Below are 14428 nucleotides of genomic sequence, written 5' to 3'. Positions count from 1 at the left end.
ATACTGCCCCCATCCAATTAGAGTTTTCTCCCTAAACACCTCCTCTGGCAGCAATCTTCAGATTTTTACCGATATGCATACAATATCGCCCAACCTGTGGTGGTACTAATTTATCGACCTGAAAAGGATGAAAGGCTAAATTGGCCTTGCCGGGATTCAAACCTGCAACCTACAGGTCACACACACATCACAGCATTGAGCGCTCTACCCACTGAGCTATCTTACTGGCTATAGTAAAATGAGCAATTACATGTCTCATGTCTAAAATGTTCTCAAAGTCAGAAAGCAAATGACAGTCTAGTGGATACCATTAAACTGGTAAGTGAGATTTAACAGCAGGCCATTCATCTGCATGTCTGGTGCAGAGTTGGCCATATTTCAAGCCTGAATGGATCTACTTTTCAGGTTTCAGAGGTTGGCAAAATACATACCATTGGGGGGGGGGGTTCATAACCCTGTATTAAAGAAATTATATTAGCGCAGCGAATGCAGCGCACACACATGGCATCATGTACACTGGACACTCTTTGTGATACATGCAAACAAACAGCATGCCAGGGAGATAGGAAAGATACACATTCCAACAAAGCATCAATGTGGCACAATGAAATCATGGGCCACTTTATGTACTATGGTCGAACATTTCTACGCTGTACATATGTTTTTAGGCACAAGGATTCTATCAAGTGACTGAAGGACCCTGGGACGGAATGTCTTGTGATGATCGTAACAGAGACAAGGGCAGAAAAAACATGCTATAACTGCAACTTGCGAAAAGAAAAATACAGTCCGAAATGGATTCTTATTCTACTCTAAATACTTTTTGGACGTTTTTGTCTGCATTGTGAATTTGAGGTGACTAAGAACAGACTAAATAACTGACACACCCCTGAATTGTGCCTGAAATAAACCTTTAATGAGTCTAGCAATTATTGTATAGAAATCCAGAAAGACCAATTATTTGTTTTCCTATTCTTTCTGATTTAGGTTCAGTGCTCAAAGTGTTACACTTGTGGAACCCCCTGTTTTTTTTAAAGAGGCCTAACAAGAAAGTCAGCCATTCCAGAAAGAAAGAGCTACATGGCGCTGGCCACAGGCAAAAATCTTCCACTTGTAATTAAAAAAAAATACATTGAAACTTTTCTTAGGGGTAGCAAGGAAGTCCTCGGGGGTCACAGCTGCGACCACTGGTGACCCCCAAATCACGTCCCTCGATAGCATGCTCCCCAGCCCCAGGCAGCCTTATGGATGATGCAGAGGGATTCAAATTTGATCCTTGCAGCAACCGGGAGCCAGTGGAGAGATTTTAGTGGTGTAGTGATGCATTCCCTGGGCTTCAGGCCAAAGATACATTTTACAGCCCTCTGGATTAGCTGGAGGGGGCGTAGAGAAAAAAGAGGTAGATTAAGGAAAATGCTGTTGCAGTAGTCTAGCCTATTGTTGCTCATTTCACATGTTGCCTAGGCTGCAACAGTCCACCCAGCCTGGTTCAAAATCGACCCTCCCTTCCCTTTTGTCTGTGCCATCTCTATATATTAACACACCACTTTGTTATTCAAATTCTGTTTATTTCAGAATGGAAGTGGCCCACTTTCGCCAAATAAACAGCCCTACACTTGGTTTTTGTTTTTGGGCATTGCCCTACTTAAGTACATGGAAATCCGAGCCTGTCTGCATCTCGCCTAGGGTCATCTTTGAAAGAATATTTTTCAATTTGTGGCATGTGTACCCAAAACGAAACGCTGGATGAAGGTTGCATTGTTATGTGTCCTTGAATCCACTGCACTAACAATTTAAAGGCCAAAATGTGTCGAATATCCAAAAAGAAGTGATGAGATTCACCATATTGAAAGCTTTCATAAGAATGTTAATCATAAGAATGTTAAGTTTCTATTACTTAGATCTGTTTTTCGAAGCTGTTGGTCATTCATATCACATACAGGAGAATGGAAACACAAGACACGATGTAAGCAAAGTTTTAAATAATATTTATGCAAGTGAGGATGGCAGGTGTGCTTTATACTACATGATTTACTTTGTGACCGCTGAATATTCAATTTGATCCAAATAATAGATATGGTACGTGTTAATTTTAACTTAAATTGATAGTTAACAGAAATATGTACTGCACTTACACATTTATGAATTGGGTACTGAAATATATTTTTGAATTCTCTATTTTCCATAGTTATATTATACCGATGTGCGCCTGTCATCGGTACAGTTTACCGGTCCATGGCTTATTTAGCCATAATTCGGCAATACTCATCAGTAGCGTATCTGTGATGGCCATTATCTGCGACGATCGCCAGATACCAATCTGTCCTTTTGCAGTTGCATTTATAAGGAGCACCATGGCAGCATATAGATTCTGAAAATGTGCGGGTGTGAAAGTGTTGCATTTGAAATTTAAGACACTTATTTCTTCTCCGTAATGGAACTCGAAGTGCGCCAATCAGAAATCAGTGATGAAACATAAAAAATGTATGTGGGGAAAGCAAAGACTGGGATTAATCGATCGATGTACAGAATCAGCATTATAAGATCACCATAAACAAGAACTATGTGATGTTCGCTAGCTGTCACCTCTATTAGAAAAAGTTACCCATGTTTTCATGGGCTTAATTACGTCTTTTCATGCGTTTTGTCAAAATCAAAAGTACTTGTTAGTCTCCCGACTATTGCTGTTTTCTTCAAAATAAACTGTTTTTATCTGTGAAAATAAAAGAAAGTTTTGCATCTGTGGATATGCGTGTTTATGTTCCTGGTTCTGCGTTAGATAACGTAATGACTTTGGTGATGACAGGGTACATTTGGCTATGCTGCCCACTAACGTCATTAAAATAGGTGGAGCACATGGTGAGTATCTAGTGATGTCAGCTTGATGTCCGCTTGAGGGACGGGTGATCTGAATCAGTGCCGCGAGGGCACTTGAATTTAGGGCGATAGATCAACGGATAAGATTAGCACAAGATGACGGTACCCGACCTGTAGTGTTAAAGTGAGAACTACTCAGTTAAGTTGCATTGGACCTTTTTTTAAGAACGATCAATGTATGCTTTAAAATACATGCCCGATCGATAGGGACGCTCACATATCTGACCATACTACACCTTTAAGGATGACAATGCCCTGCAACACACCTGGAAATTACACTCATGCTGTTCAGCATGGTGAGATTCCACAGATAAAAACCTTATGTTTATTCTGTCACACAGGATAAGGCAGGGGTAAAAGCCTACCTGGTCTAAGAGTTCATCTATGTCAGATCAATAAGGCACTTCCTAGGTATCTTCTAAATAAACTGCGTGAGAAATATAAAAGCAATACGTTTTGTATTTTCTCTATCGGGAGAATACTGGCCTCTCAACTACTACTTTATCTCAAGGATGTGGTGCACAACTGCTTCTTGGCCCAGTCATCCTCAAAGGTCTATAGTACCCTGCTCGCTTTTGGTAATGCACACCAAAGGTGTCCTTCACCCCAGAGGTTTTTTCTGTACACATGCACAAACAACCAGGCACACAGTCTCCCTCTCTCCTTCTCTCCCCATATGTAAGATCAAGGTGCATGAGGTCAAGTGGGCCAGGCCCTGAAATCCTTCCACAGAGTGGTCCACAGCTGCAGAGCTAGCTGTCCAGTGACGTCAAGGTTATCCTCAATGGTCCCCATTCCACTCCATCATCCTTAAAACATTCCAACTCACATGGCAGTAGTGCAGGTTCCTTCCCTTCTTCTGTGTCAGTCTCTTTGCTTCTGCTCTCTCTATAAGTATTGGTCCTCCTACTTGCTTATCTAATTCGCCGCTCTGACTCTAGCCATTCCTTTTGTATGCCTTATACCCTATCCTAGGTTATCTTCTCTCTAGTGAGTCGTTCAAAAAGCTAAAGCTCTCTAATAAATATCGACAATAATTAAGTGGGTCTATGTGTTCCCCCGCATCTGCACTGCATTGCCTCAAGTTAAGAATGCCACCTTGTCACAGAGCAGAAGCCAAGCATTGGCTCATGTCTTGTTCCCAGTGGTGGTCTGGAGCCTCGTGCCTGCTACTTCTGATGATCTCAATGATGTTAATCTCTTCTGATGCCGATTTGTGGGAGGGAGCTGATGCTGCTCTTTTGTCTTCTGCCTGAGCTGCTTCTTCTAATTTAGTTCCTGTGCGTGGGTGGTTGGAGCATTGTACTCCTGTAGGGATTCAGGTGTTACCATGTTGTGGTGGCTTTCCTCCCCACCTTTACCTCGCTCATGGGATTGGCTTCAACCAGACAACTGTTCTCTAAGGCTATGCAATCTAATAGCTTTCAATGAAGGTGGTACACCAAAGGCAAAGTATTTGTTCCCTAGGTCAAAGTTCTGATTCCCAGCTTTAAGCTGCCCACTTCCTCCCCGCTTGCTTGTAGGGCTTGATCAAATATCTAGATAGTACGGGGAACAATGGGATTTTCATAGATGAACATGGCATCACTTAAATCCATGCACAAGTCCCTTGATGATGGGGAGGCTGCTCTAAATAAATGAAAGTTTATGTTGGGAAAATGGTGAACAACAATGAAAATGTATGAATCCCATTGAGGCACCCAAGCACATTAGTTAGTGACACATCTTATATATAATATAAAATGGGTGTACCCGTCTGCTTGTCATTCGAGGATAACTCGGCAGAAAACCACAGCATGTCTGGTGTTTAATAAAGCAATATTTTCATGTTTTCTTTAGCTTGTCTATATGCATGTTCTGCCCCACCCCTCTCTTTTGCTCCGCGGAGAAGACTTGGATGCATAACAACTATACATTGCTGTTTTTCAGAAAATTTTAACATATAGATGAGAAGGTGCATAATAGAATATTGTGTTGAAAAATGTAAATAATTATTATATACTGTATTTCACTATATTGATTTGCACAATGACTTTGTGTTCTATGCTATTTAAGGCTCAGGTTACCTTCCATGATGCTTCTGACTATTTCTCTGAAGACGAGTGGAAGCTTTTACATGAATGGCAGAAGGAACTTTACAGAAATGTGATGACAGAAATCCACCAAGCTTTGATTTCTTTGGGTAAAATTACACCGTCTTTTTCTGTGGTTTCGCTGTCTGTACAAAGGTGTTCTCAATTGGGACTGCCTGCTTTTGATTCATTTCTAAGGAACATTAATTATAGAGTCCTGCCATGTTCATTCTTTAAATTGTATCATTCTGTGCCAGCGGATCAGGGAGAGGGCATGGTGAAAGAAAGGCAAGTATGTGGCATTCACATTTAGAGAGGTAACAAAAGAGGGAGACTGGCACTGCTCATTGGAGCCAAGAACGTAGTAGTCTGCAAACATTGTAGGCAAAAATTTTGGTTTTCTGCTGGGCGTAATAAGAAAACAGGCCACCAGAAAATGCCAGAAATCTTCCAGTTCAAATTCCGTTTTATTTGAACAGGTGTTGCAATTTCAGGAACTTCTAAGACGGCCTAATTGAAGGACACGTTGGTGTTTCTCTCCTTCCCATCAGCCATAGGTCCTGGGAACCACTATGGCATGAAATCACTAGATGAATGTTATTGGTGACAGGCGCAGCTCAGTGGCTTTATTGACTGGCGAACGCCAATCACTTTTGTCAGATATCACAATCACTTTTGCCAGATGTCACGACAGATTTAATGTAAAACCTAGAACGTACTCGTATTTAATGTTTAAAGAGATTTGTGCAGCATGCATCTTTCTGAGAGAGAACTCCATAACTATGTTCTCCTGTTTTCTAGAGCATATGTAAAAGGGGTCTGGGGCCCCACCTTTTTTCTAGTAGCCACGCTCTACAATCTAGTAGGAGGCTTTCAACATATGTGTTCTGAGATTGGTCAACTTCACAGTGCCGAGCCTGTGCCTTCCTGTGTCAGAGATGCGGATCAGTACCTTGAAGAGCTGTTATCGGATGTGGTATTTCATACTACTATTGTGTGTTGAAGTAAATTTAGAAGTAATAGTATTGTAGAACACGAGCATCAATGCCATTCCCATTTTCTTTATCTTAAAATTGCTTTAATAATTTGTTATAACACCATTAAAAAGGAAGAATGGGTTAAGAAAGGTGTTTTTTAGGCAAAGGGTTTGTTAACCTAAACAGGTGATCCAACTATTGCTCAAGTACAGTAATTATAATAAAAGGGTATGGTGAATCATCAATTATAAAATGTCTATAGTCATAACAGAGGTGATTATTATTATGATATTTATTGAGTGTGGACCTAGCTTCGAGATGCAATGGAACGCTTTACAGAGGTATAAAACTGTATAGATACATAATGGAGCACTGTTCAGAGGTAACAGAATAGATATATAGTGGGGAGTAGGTTACAGAGGGTCACATCGGAGGGGTTTCAGCTGTACAGGGTGGCTGGGAGGAGAGGAGCAGACAGTCTCTAGTGAGTAAGGAGGCGCAGGGGTGGGGTGGGCGATATGATGACCTAGGTGTTGAGGAGGAAAGACTGCTTCAAGAGGTGGGTCTTGAGTTTTATTCTGACTTGTAGGAGAGTGGGTGCAAGTCTGATAGGGTGGAAGTTCCATAGTCTTGGGTCTTTGCCGGTTTAACGTTGAAGAGGAGGTTGTAGAAATGTGGATGGGCAGCACGCGCTGGACCTAAAACTGGATCGTTTTGAATAGATTATCTTCGTTTATCTCCCCGTGGAGTCCTCGCTTTGCCGCTTCACTCTGCTTCAGTCTGCTCTGCTCCTGCTATTTGGACATACAAAACTTTTGTGGACGCGACTACAACTACCAGCAGGTGAAACCAACTCTCAAGAACGCTCTCTTTACCTTACATATAAGGTGAACTATAATAACTATAGTTTGTTTATATCTATCTAGGCTTTGTGCTGGTCCTTGTTGGAGGTGGGCCTATATAAGGTTGGAGCGCACCCGAGCGAGTCCCCGTGGAGTCCCCGCTTTGTCGCTTCGCCGCGGCGTCCGGGGCTCCACGGGGCCTTTTTAAAACTGCTCTCAAGCGGTAGAGCGTTTTATTGCACAGTTTGTTTTGCCCACTAAACTTGTGGCCTGTAGTGTTATTTTTAAAACATGTCTACCAAAAGAAACGAAATTTATCGTCTAACAACTGGTATGCCCACGAACACACGGCTACGAATTATGTCAGAAACGCAGCCTATGCTGATCGCGACGGCGGACGAAAGACTTCCATCAAGTTCTGCAGTAAATACCTGCTCTACGCCTGTTCAACACTCTGCTCAATCCAAATGCAAAACAAAGGATAAAATGAAAAGGCTACCGATGGATAATGTTGACATTCGGAAATATGGTTTTGGGGCGCAGAGTGGAACGAGCACTCCAGCTCTCCTTACTAATCAGACGGTAGCTGCTGCTCATGTTAATGATATTATTGATATTGTGCCGACTAACTCTGAAATAGGTAGTGGGGGTGAGCTGGTGCTTATATCAGATGACAACTTAAACTTAAAAGAGATTCTGGAAACTTCTAAAATGCCTGCCTCCATGTCAGACAGTATGCTTTTGAAAAATGCTTCGTCTGGCGTTGTGCAGCCTGGAGCTGCTGCGGCCTTAGAAAAACCAAGTGAAATAACAAATGTTCTAGAGAATAACAACTCGGATTGCTCGGCTAGAGCAGAAGGCTCCAAACTATCACAATCCCCAGATATGTTCCATCGTCCTGATTGCGACATATCGACTTTGGAGGTATCATATATACCACTAACTCCACGAAGATCGAATAATATTCTTACGAGCCTTGAAAGATCTTCTGGCAATCCCAAATCTGAAAATTTGACTTTGGAAGTCATGAATATAGCATTAATGGCTCTTGCGAAGCTCTTTGAATCAGTGGACAGCACCTTAAAGTGCCTCACTGCTAATGTTAAAATTCTTGAAAATAATCAAATTAAATTGTCATCAGAGATGTCATTTTTACATGATGACATTAATGCAAAAATAAATAATGTTACTCATTTACAACAAAAAATAGCCGAGTCTCTGGCCCAGAAGCCGAGTTGTACATTAAAAGAAAGTGTGACTGGGACCTGCATAAGCACTCAAACCATAGAAGACCCAGATTGTCAAATCGTAGAAATCATTATGGACTCTCAAATTTGTCTTGAATCACATAAATCCAGTGTCTCACACATTTCCAAGACAGCGGTTCCCTTTGTGCCAGGTATCATAGTAGAAAAAATGGCACCCCAAGAACCTGTCATATTGTCCCCTATTGAACGCTCTTTAGTACAAAAAGAAAATAATAAAAAACTGGAGTGTGCTCAAACACATAAATCGATCTACCCTGTTTTTGACAAAAAAACTATCAATGAAGTGAATGAGAATGCCTCAAAAAAGAAGAGCTCCAAACAAACGGCTGTAAAAAAAACAAAAAATATGAAAACTGTAAAAGTAACAGCCTCTCCATCTATTAAACAATTTGTTAATAATATTACAAGGGCGAATTCTAGATCAACAACAGCAGCGAGCCTCATAACTAATAAATATGTTGCTCTAGCAAAATCCAAGAAGCTAAAAGACATCACCAGCACTCAGTCAGCGGGAATGATTATGGATCATCCTCCATTGAATAATTTGATCAAACTGGCTGAGGGACAACAGACCTCAGTCAAAAATAAAGATCATAGTGCACTATCCTCTGTCCCACTCATCATCCCTAGCAATGATCTTAACGCAGTGGCTGAAAGTTTATCTTTTAGAACTTCAAATAAACACGCTTGTGTGCCTTTGAGAACCACTGTTGAAAAAGTGAATGCAGTGAGTGACCCAATTACAAAAGTGACAGAAGATGTTGCATCATCAAGAAAAGCACTAAGGGAGGAAATTGATTTATATCTGGAGACACGTAGATTTGAACCTCCAGTTTTTCCGATCATAACTAATGGTCCAGCAAAATTTTCGACTGTCAATTCACCTGATCTTGTATCATACGTGATGCCTAGTGAATTAATAAAGCCATCAGTAAAACGAGTATCGTTTGCTGACTCATTGTCATACGCCGATGAGAAAACAACAAGGGAGGGGTTTGTTAATAATAACATGTCACAAACAGATTTAAATGAAATTAAAGAGTCCATCGCACGCCTATGGATGTTAAATTCCAAAGCGCAAATGCAAAACCATCCGAAAGATGAAAGACTCAAAAAACATCCAAGCTCACATCAATTTGATAACCAAGCAGTGGCAGACCCAAAGCCTACTTCTGATAAATCAACGAAGTCTGGTAGAAAACAGCAAACAAAAGTAGAAAACAGACACTCCTTGCTCTTAACAGCACGAGAAGATTTAGCTACATCATACAACATGAATCGACAAAGTATTCTTAGACTTTTCTCGGATTTGAAATCCTTGCGGGAGATTGATTCTAATGATATTGATCAGATTGAATTCCCTCGCAGTGAGGATCTGACAACAGTCCTAATATGGTGTCAGTCTTTAATTATTCATAACATTATTTGGGCTGCCCTCGACGAGCTGTTTGATTTGGGATTTGTACTCTCACGTAACAACAAAGATGAAGGTCCTATTAAGTCTTGCTTGAAATCTACCCATAGATTCCAACCGTACATCCCTAAACACAGAAATGAAACAAATACACCCATGTATAAGAGTCAAAATGTCATTACTAGAGTATAACTAGATCGAAATAGGGAGCAGGTGGGTTTGTCGGTGCTAAGTTGGAACACTCGAGGTTTCTCTCATTTTATTAATAACTCCGAAAGAATACTGGGCGATTATGATTTGGTTTTTCTACAAGAGACTTGGCTGTCCATTGCACCAACTTGGAATAATTACGATATATTACTTGAACCAGCATTGCGTGCTTTGAGAGGTAGACCTATGTCAGGTCTGCTTATCGCATCTAATTCTCTAGCAAATATCCATCTCTCTCCCTTGCCTTTCAGCAATCCGTTCATCCAATGCTCCTATATTTCTGTCAGTTCTCTTAAAATTGCTTGCATTAATGTATATTGGAATCCAATGGGCATTACAACTGCCAAATTTTTGAAAGATCTAACAGCTGTCCTGGAAAATGTTATGCTTGTGCAGGAAATTGTACATTTTGTTATTGCGGGTGACTTGAATTTGCATCTTCTCAACAAAGAAACCTCAAAAGATCTTGAGCGTATAAGATTATGGAACAAATTCATGAAGTCATGGAATCTAATTATGCTGAATGGCACAAGTGCAGCAGACTCTCCTCCATTACCGACATGGCATAGCCAAAAACAGTCAGCAACTATTGATTTTATTTTTGTTTCCAGAAATCTCTTTGCACACACTACCGATTTTGCCATCAAGTCATCGCAATATAGCGACCACTGTCCATTAACATTTAAGATCATGCTGTCTCCAGTACCGAATGTAGAAAGTCAATCTCTTATGGGCCAATATGAAACTAATAATTCTCTAAACCGATTAAAATGGTCTCACGAGTCTTTAACATGCTATCGTGACCATATAAGATCTTATGCAGACATTTCTCAAATGTCAGTAGAATCACACAGAATGGTCCCTTTCGATCTTATGCAATTATATGCCACAAAACAAAATATCAAATTAAAGTCTGCTCAACCACATGATACAGCAATTTGCACTAGGAAAGCTCTGTTTAAAACACAAAAGCGACAAGCTCTCAAATTATCTCCACTTTTAAAGATTCAAACATTAAGAGCTATCAAAACTGCATATAGAAACTGGATAAAGAATACAAAATAACAAAAAAAAAAAAGAAGGAGAAGCTATGTTAGACCAAATTAAGAACAAAAATACAGCACAAATTTGGCAATTTCTAAATTCAGTTACTAATGCATCACAAGTATCATCTCATATAAATGGAGTGTCGGAAAACGATTGGTGCAACCATTTTTCATCCATATATGTTGCTCCAACCTTGAGTGAGACCTCGGACATGATATTGTCACCCTTTACCTTAAAATTTGATCAAGATGACATTCTTTATTAAATTAACAAAACAAGCATGTCGCGGGCTCCGGGTCCTGATGGACTCTCGAACGCGGTCTTAAAGAAACACATCGATATGTGGGCACCAATTTTGTACTCACTCTTTCAATTAATCATTTACCTTCAAAAAATTCCAAGCTCCTGGACACACTCTATCATCGTCCCTATCTATAAAAAAGGAGATAGGCAAAATCCTTTAAGCTATCGACCGATAGCCTTATTAGATGTTCCGGGAAAAAGTTTCTGCAGGCTGGTATTACGTGATCTAAATAATTGGTCACTCCATTGTAAGCGAAGAGACCCGTTTCAATCCGGTTTTGTAGCAGGACTCGGAACAGCTATTAATCGGACCATTCTTAACGCAATTAAACAGTCTTATGCCATGCGAAAGCAACCCTTATATGTCGCATTTGTGGACTTTCGCATGGCATTTCATTCTGTTGACCGAGTGCGTCTTTTGAGGAAACTATCGCTTATGCTTGCCCAGGGAGATTGTTAAAAATGATGAGCTTGCTACACCCTAACACTTCCGTTCAGATGAAGCTTAATCTAGAGGGCCTTTTATCTAAATCTATCCCAACTGAGAGGGGACTCAAGCAAGGATGCATACTCGCCTCTACTCTCTTCAATCTATTTTTGCTTGATTTGGCGGATGACCTTGCGGTGGCACAATCTGATCCCCCAAAGTTGGGAAATCAAGCCGTTGCTTGGCTTCTTTATGCTGACGATCTAGTCCTCATTTCTCAAACTCCTAGTGGGCTCCAACACTTACTGAATGTCCTTGGTCTTATGTAGCAAAAAATAACCTCACAGTGAATGAACACAAGACGCAAATTATTACTCTTGGGAAACCAAGATCGTCTCTACGGACTAAATATACATGGTTGATATGTAATAAAAAACTACAGATCGTGAACAAATACAAATATCTAGGAGTATATCTTTACAATTTCGCCTCAGAAAATGCACTTGAGACAACAATTCAAATCAAATTAGCAGGATTAATTTCGCAGGCCAGAATAATTCATGCAAGATTTGGTAAGTTTACTTGCATTCCGATCATGAAATTTTACCAGCTAAAGGTAATACCTGTTCTCATATATGGTTTGGAATCTCTGCTCCCAAGAACCTTTAAGTTCTGGAATGGTATTGAAGCAAAATTTTGGAAACGTATACTTGGACTGCCCAAGTGCACATCTAACATGTTACTGAGATTTGAACTTGGCTTGTTGTCCATTCATGCTCAAGTTACATGGAAAATGTGCAGCCTTCTAAGAAAATGTCTTATGGGGATAAGTAAGCGAGATAGCCTTGCCATCTTAGCAAATTACCTTTTGTTCTCCACTCACTCATTTCCACAAAAATGGAGAACGCATGTTATGAATGCCCTTGCTGACGCACACATATCAATTGATCTTTTGATTACAAATCCGAATTGAGCCAAGACTAAAATGTATCAGACCGATTGGCTAGCCACTCAAGAAAAGTGCCTAAGATTAAAAGATTTTAATAGACTTCTTTTTGGTCACAAGGAATTTGGTAGTATGGCTGACTATCTCATTAAATGTCCATCTGTAAATTTAAGATCCAAAATTTTGCGTTTGCGTTTTAATCTATGGCCAGTCAATGAAATCTTGTTAGGACGTGGTATGGTCACAAAGAAGCAGAGCCACTGTCGGTTTTGTAATGATAAATCTCAAACAGAAACGCTTGCTCATATCATTATCCAATGTAATGCTTTTGCTCCACATCGATTCAAACTGATAAAAGAAATGACATGGCAACATGTTAGTCGATCCTATGATGAAATATGGTGTGAAATTTTCAGTGCAAGAAAAATATCGATCAGCATTGCTGCTAAACAATTGCTTGACATAGCGTTTCCTTGTGCAAAAAGAATTTCCTAAAAGTTGCACCTTAGTGTACCAGAAAACCGGGGAAAAATACATGTCTATATTTTTATATAATTCTTTTTATATGTTGAAAGTAAATGTTGATTTTATTTGTTTATCTGTAAAAATGAAAATTTGTAAAGTTGTACTAACAACTAAACCAAATAAAAAAAATAAAAAAATAGTCTTGGGGCATAGGCAGGAAGGCTTGTTTTCTGCTCCTTTCCTTTTTGCTTCAGCGGATTTCAAGGCTGCATGTGTCCTGGCTTCTTATAGTGCACTGTCCACCGTAGATGCTGAGTTTCTCCGCAAGGTAGCTGGGTGACTTGAGGGCCACTGCCTTATAGATGATGCAGCAAGACTTGAAAGTGATTTGTGCGTGCAGCAGAGTTCGATGAGGGCCAGGGTGATGTGGTTGTATCTGCATAGACTGTTGATAAAGCATGTGGCTGCGTGTTGGACAACTCGGGCGCGCAGGGGAGGCTGACAGGACCATACAAAGATTGTCTCATACAAAGATGCATTTGACCTATTTATCCATACAACTTATGCAGTATTCAAATTAAATAATCTGCCAGGCAGGCATGCAGGTAGGGTGGGAGCTTAGATGTAATGTTTTAAACCTTTATTTTCCATTCAAACTCTGCAAAGCCTGGGACTTTTCACTATCCGAATTAAGCTCATCAGAAGCAAATATGAAAATGATCACCAGGTATGTTAGTTGTTTTATAAATATAGAGCAGGCAGATCCTAACATATAAACCTATATCATAGATATCCCTTTGCATCTTCATGAGACATATCTCACTGTATCTACATCTGGGTTACCCTGAGTGGAATTACCTTCTGGGTCAGTTGTTTAATGTTTATTCAGAAAGCAGTAACAAAGCCACAACCTACAGGTCACACACACCTGTAGATCACTGAGTAACATAAAATCTCACTCCCCAAACTGCAAAGTAGATGAACAAATTATAAACTAATATATCAAAAAAACAAAACCAATTTGAAACTAATGGGAAAGGATATATGAACCATTAAACAAGAGCTGTATGAATTAGGTAAAACAATCGTGATCATCAGGAAAAGACAAATTAGAAGCATGAGTCGAGGTAACCCATTAAATGGAAATGCCCACAAATCCTGAAACAGGAAGGTTTTAGGCCCCTTGTGAGGGAAAAAAACAATCGTGGGGGTGCAAGACACACAGAATTAGCTGTACATGTTACCGACACTCAATCTGTCGCTTCACCACAAACCTCTCCTTGGGACCTGCTGTTCTGTGTGCATTTATTTCCCTAGCTCCTCTATTTCTCTCATTTATTTTATTTGGTATTACCCAAATTGACCTTTTACAATTGACTTTTTTTCCTAATTGACCTAATTATAGTGGTCCTAATTGACCTTCTTCACAATTGACCTTTATATTATTTTAGTTATTTTATGTATGAATTGAGTTGGTTTTGGATTATAAATAATATAAGCGTATTGGGTGGGGGATTGTGTTTTTTTTTTGGATTGGGTGGGAGGTTGTGGGTGGTTTACTCCCGCATATATGTCCTAAT

General features: G+C 40.0%; 1 protein-coding gene across 5 annotated transcripts in view; it reads left to right on the top strand.

The window, feature by feature from the left end:
• LOC138583279 (zinc finger protein 514-like) overlaps nt 1-14428 on the top strand; it is a 178096-nt gene that overhangs the window by 96174 nt on the left and 67494 nt on the right. For 3 of the 5 annotated variants that reach the window (XM_069655380.1, XM_069655381.1, XM_069655379.1), the window contains exon 2: nt 4933-5059. The exons of the other annotated variants lie outside the window; for them this stretch is intronic. In XM_069655380.1, the coding sequence (XP_069511481.1) occupies nt 4933-5059 (127 nt within the window). The remainder of the gene's footprint in view (nt 1-4932; nt 5060-14428) is intronic. 5 annotated transcript variants of the gene reach the window in all.

This window comes from Ambystoma mexicanum, chromosome 3q, assembly GCF_040938575.1.
Source record: "Ambystoma mexicanum isolate Mex_15411 chromosome 3q, UKY_AmexF1_1, whole genome shotgun sequence".
Lineage (NCBI taxonomy): Eukaryota > Metazoa > Chordata > Amphibia > Caudata > Ambystomatidae > Ambystoma > Ambystoma mexicanum.
This window is presented reverse-complemented; position numbering and strand designations above follow the sequence as displayed.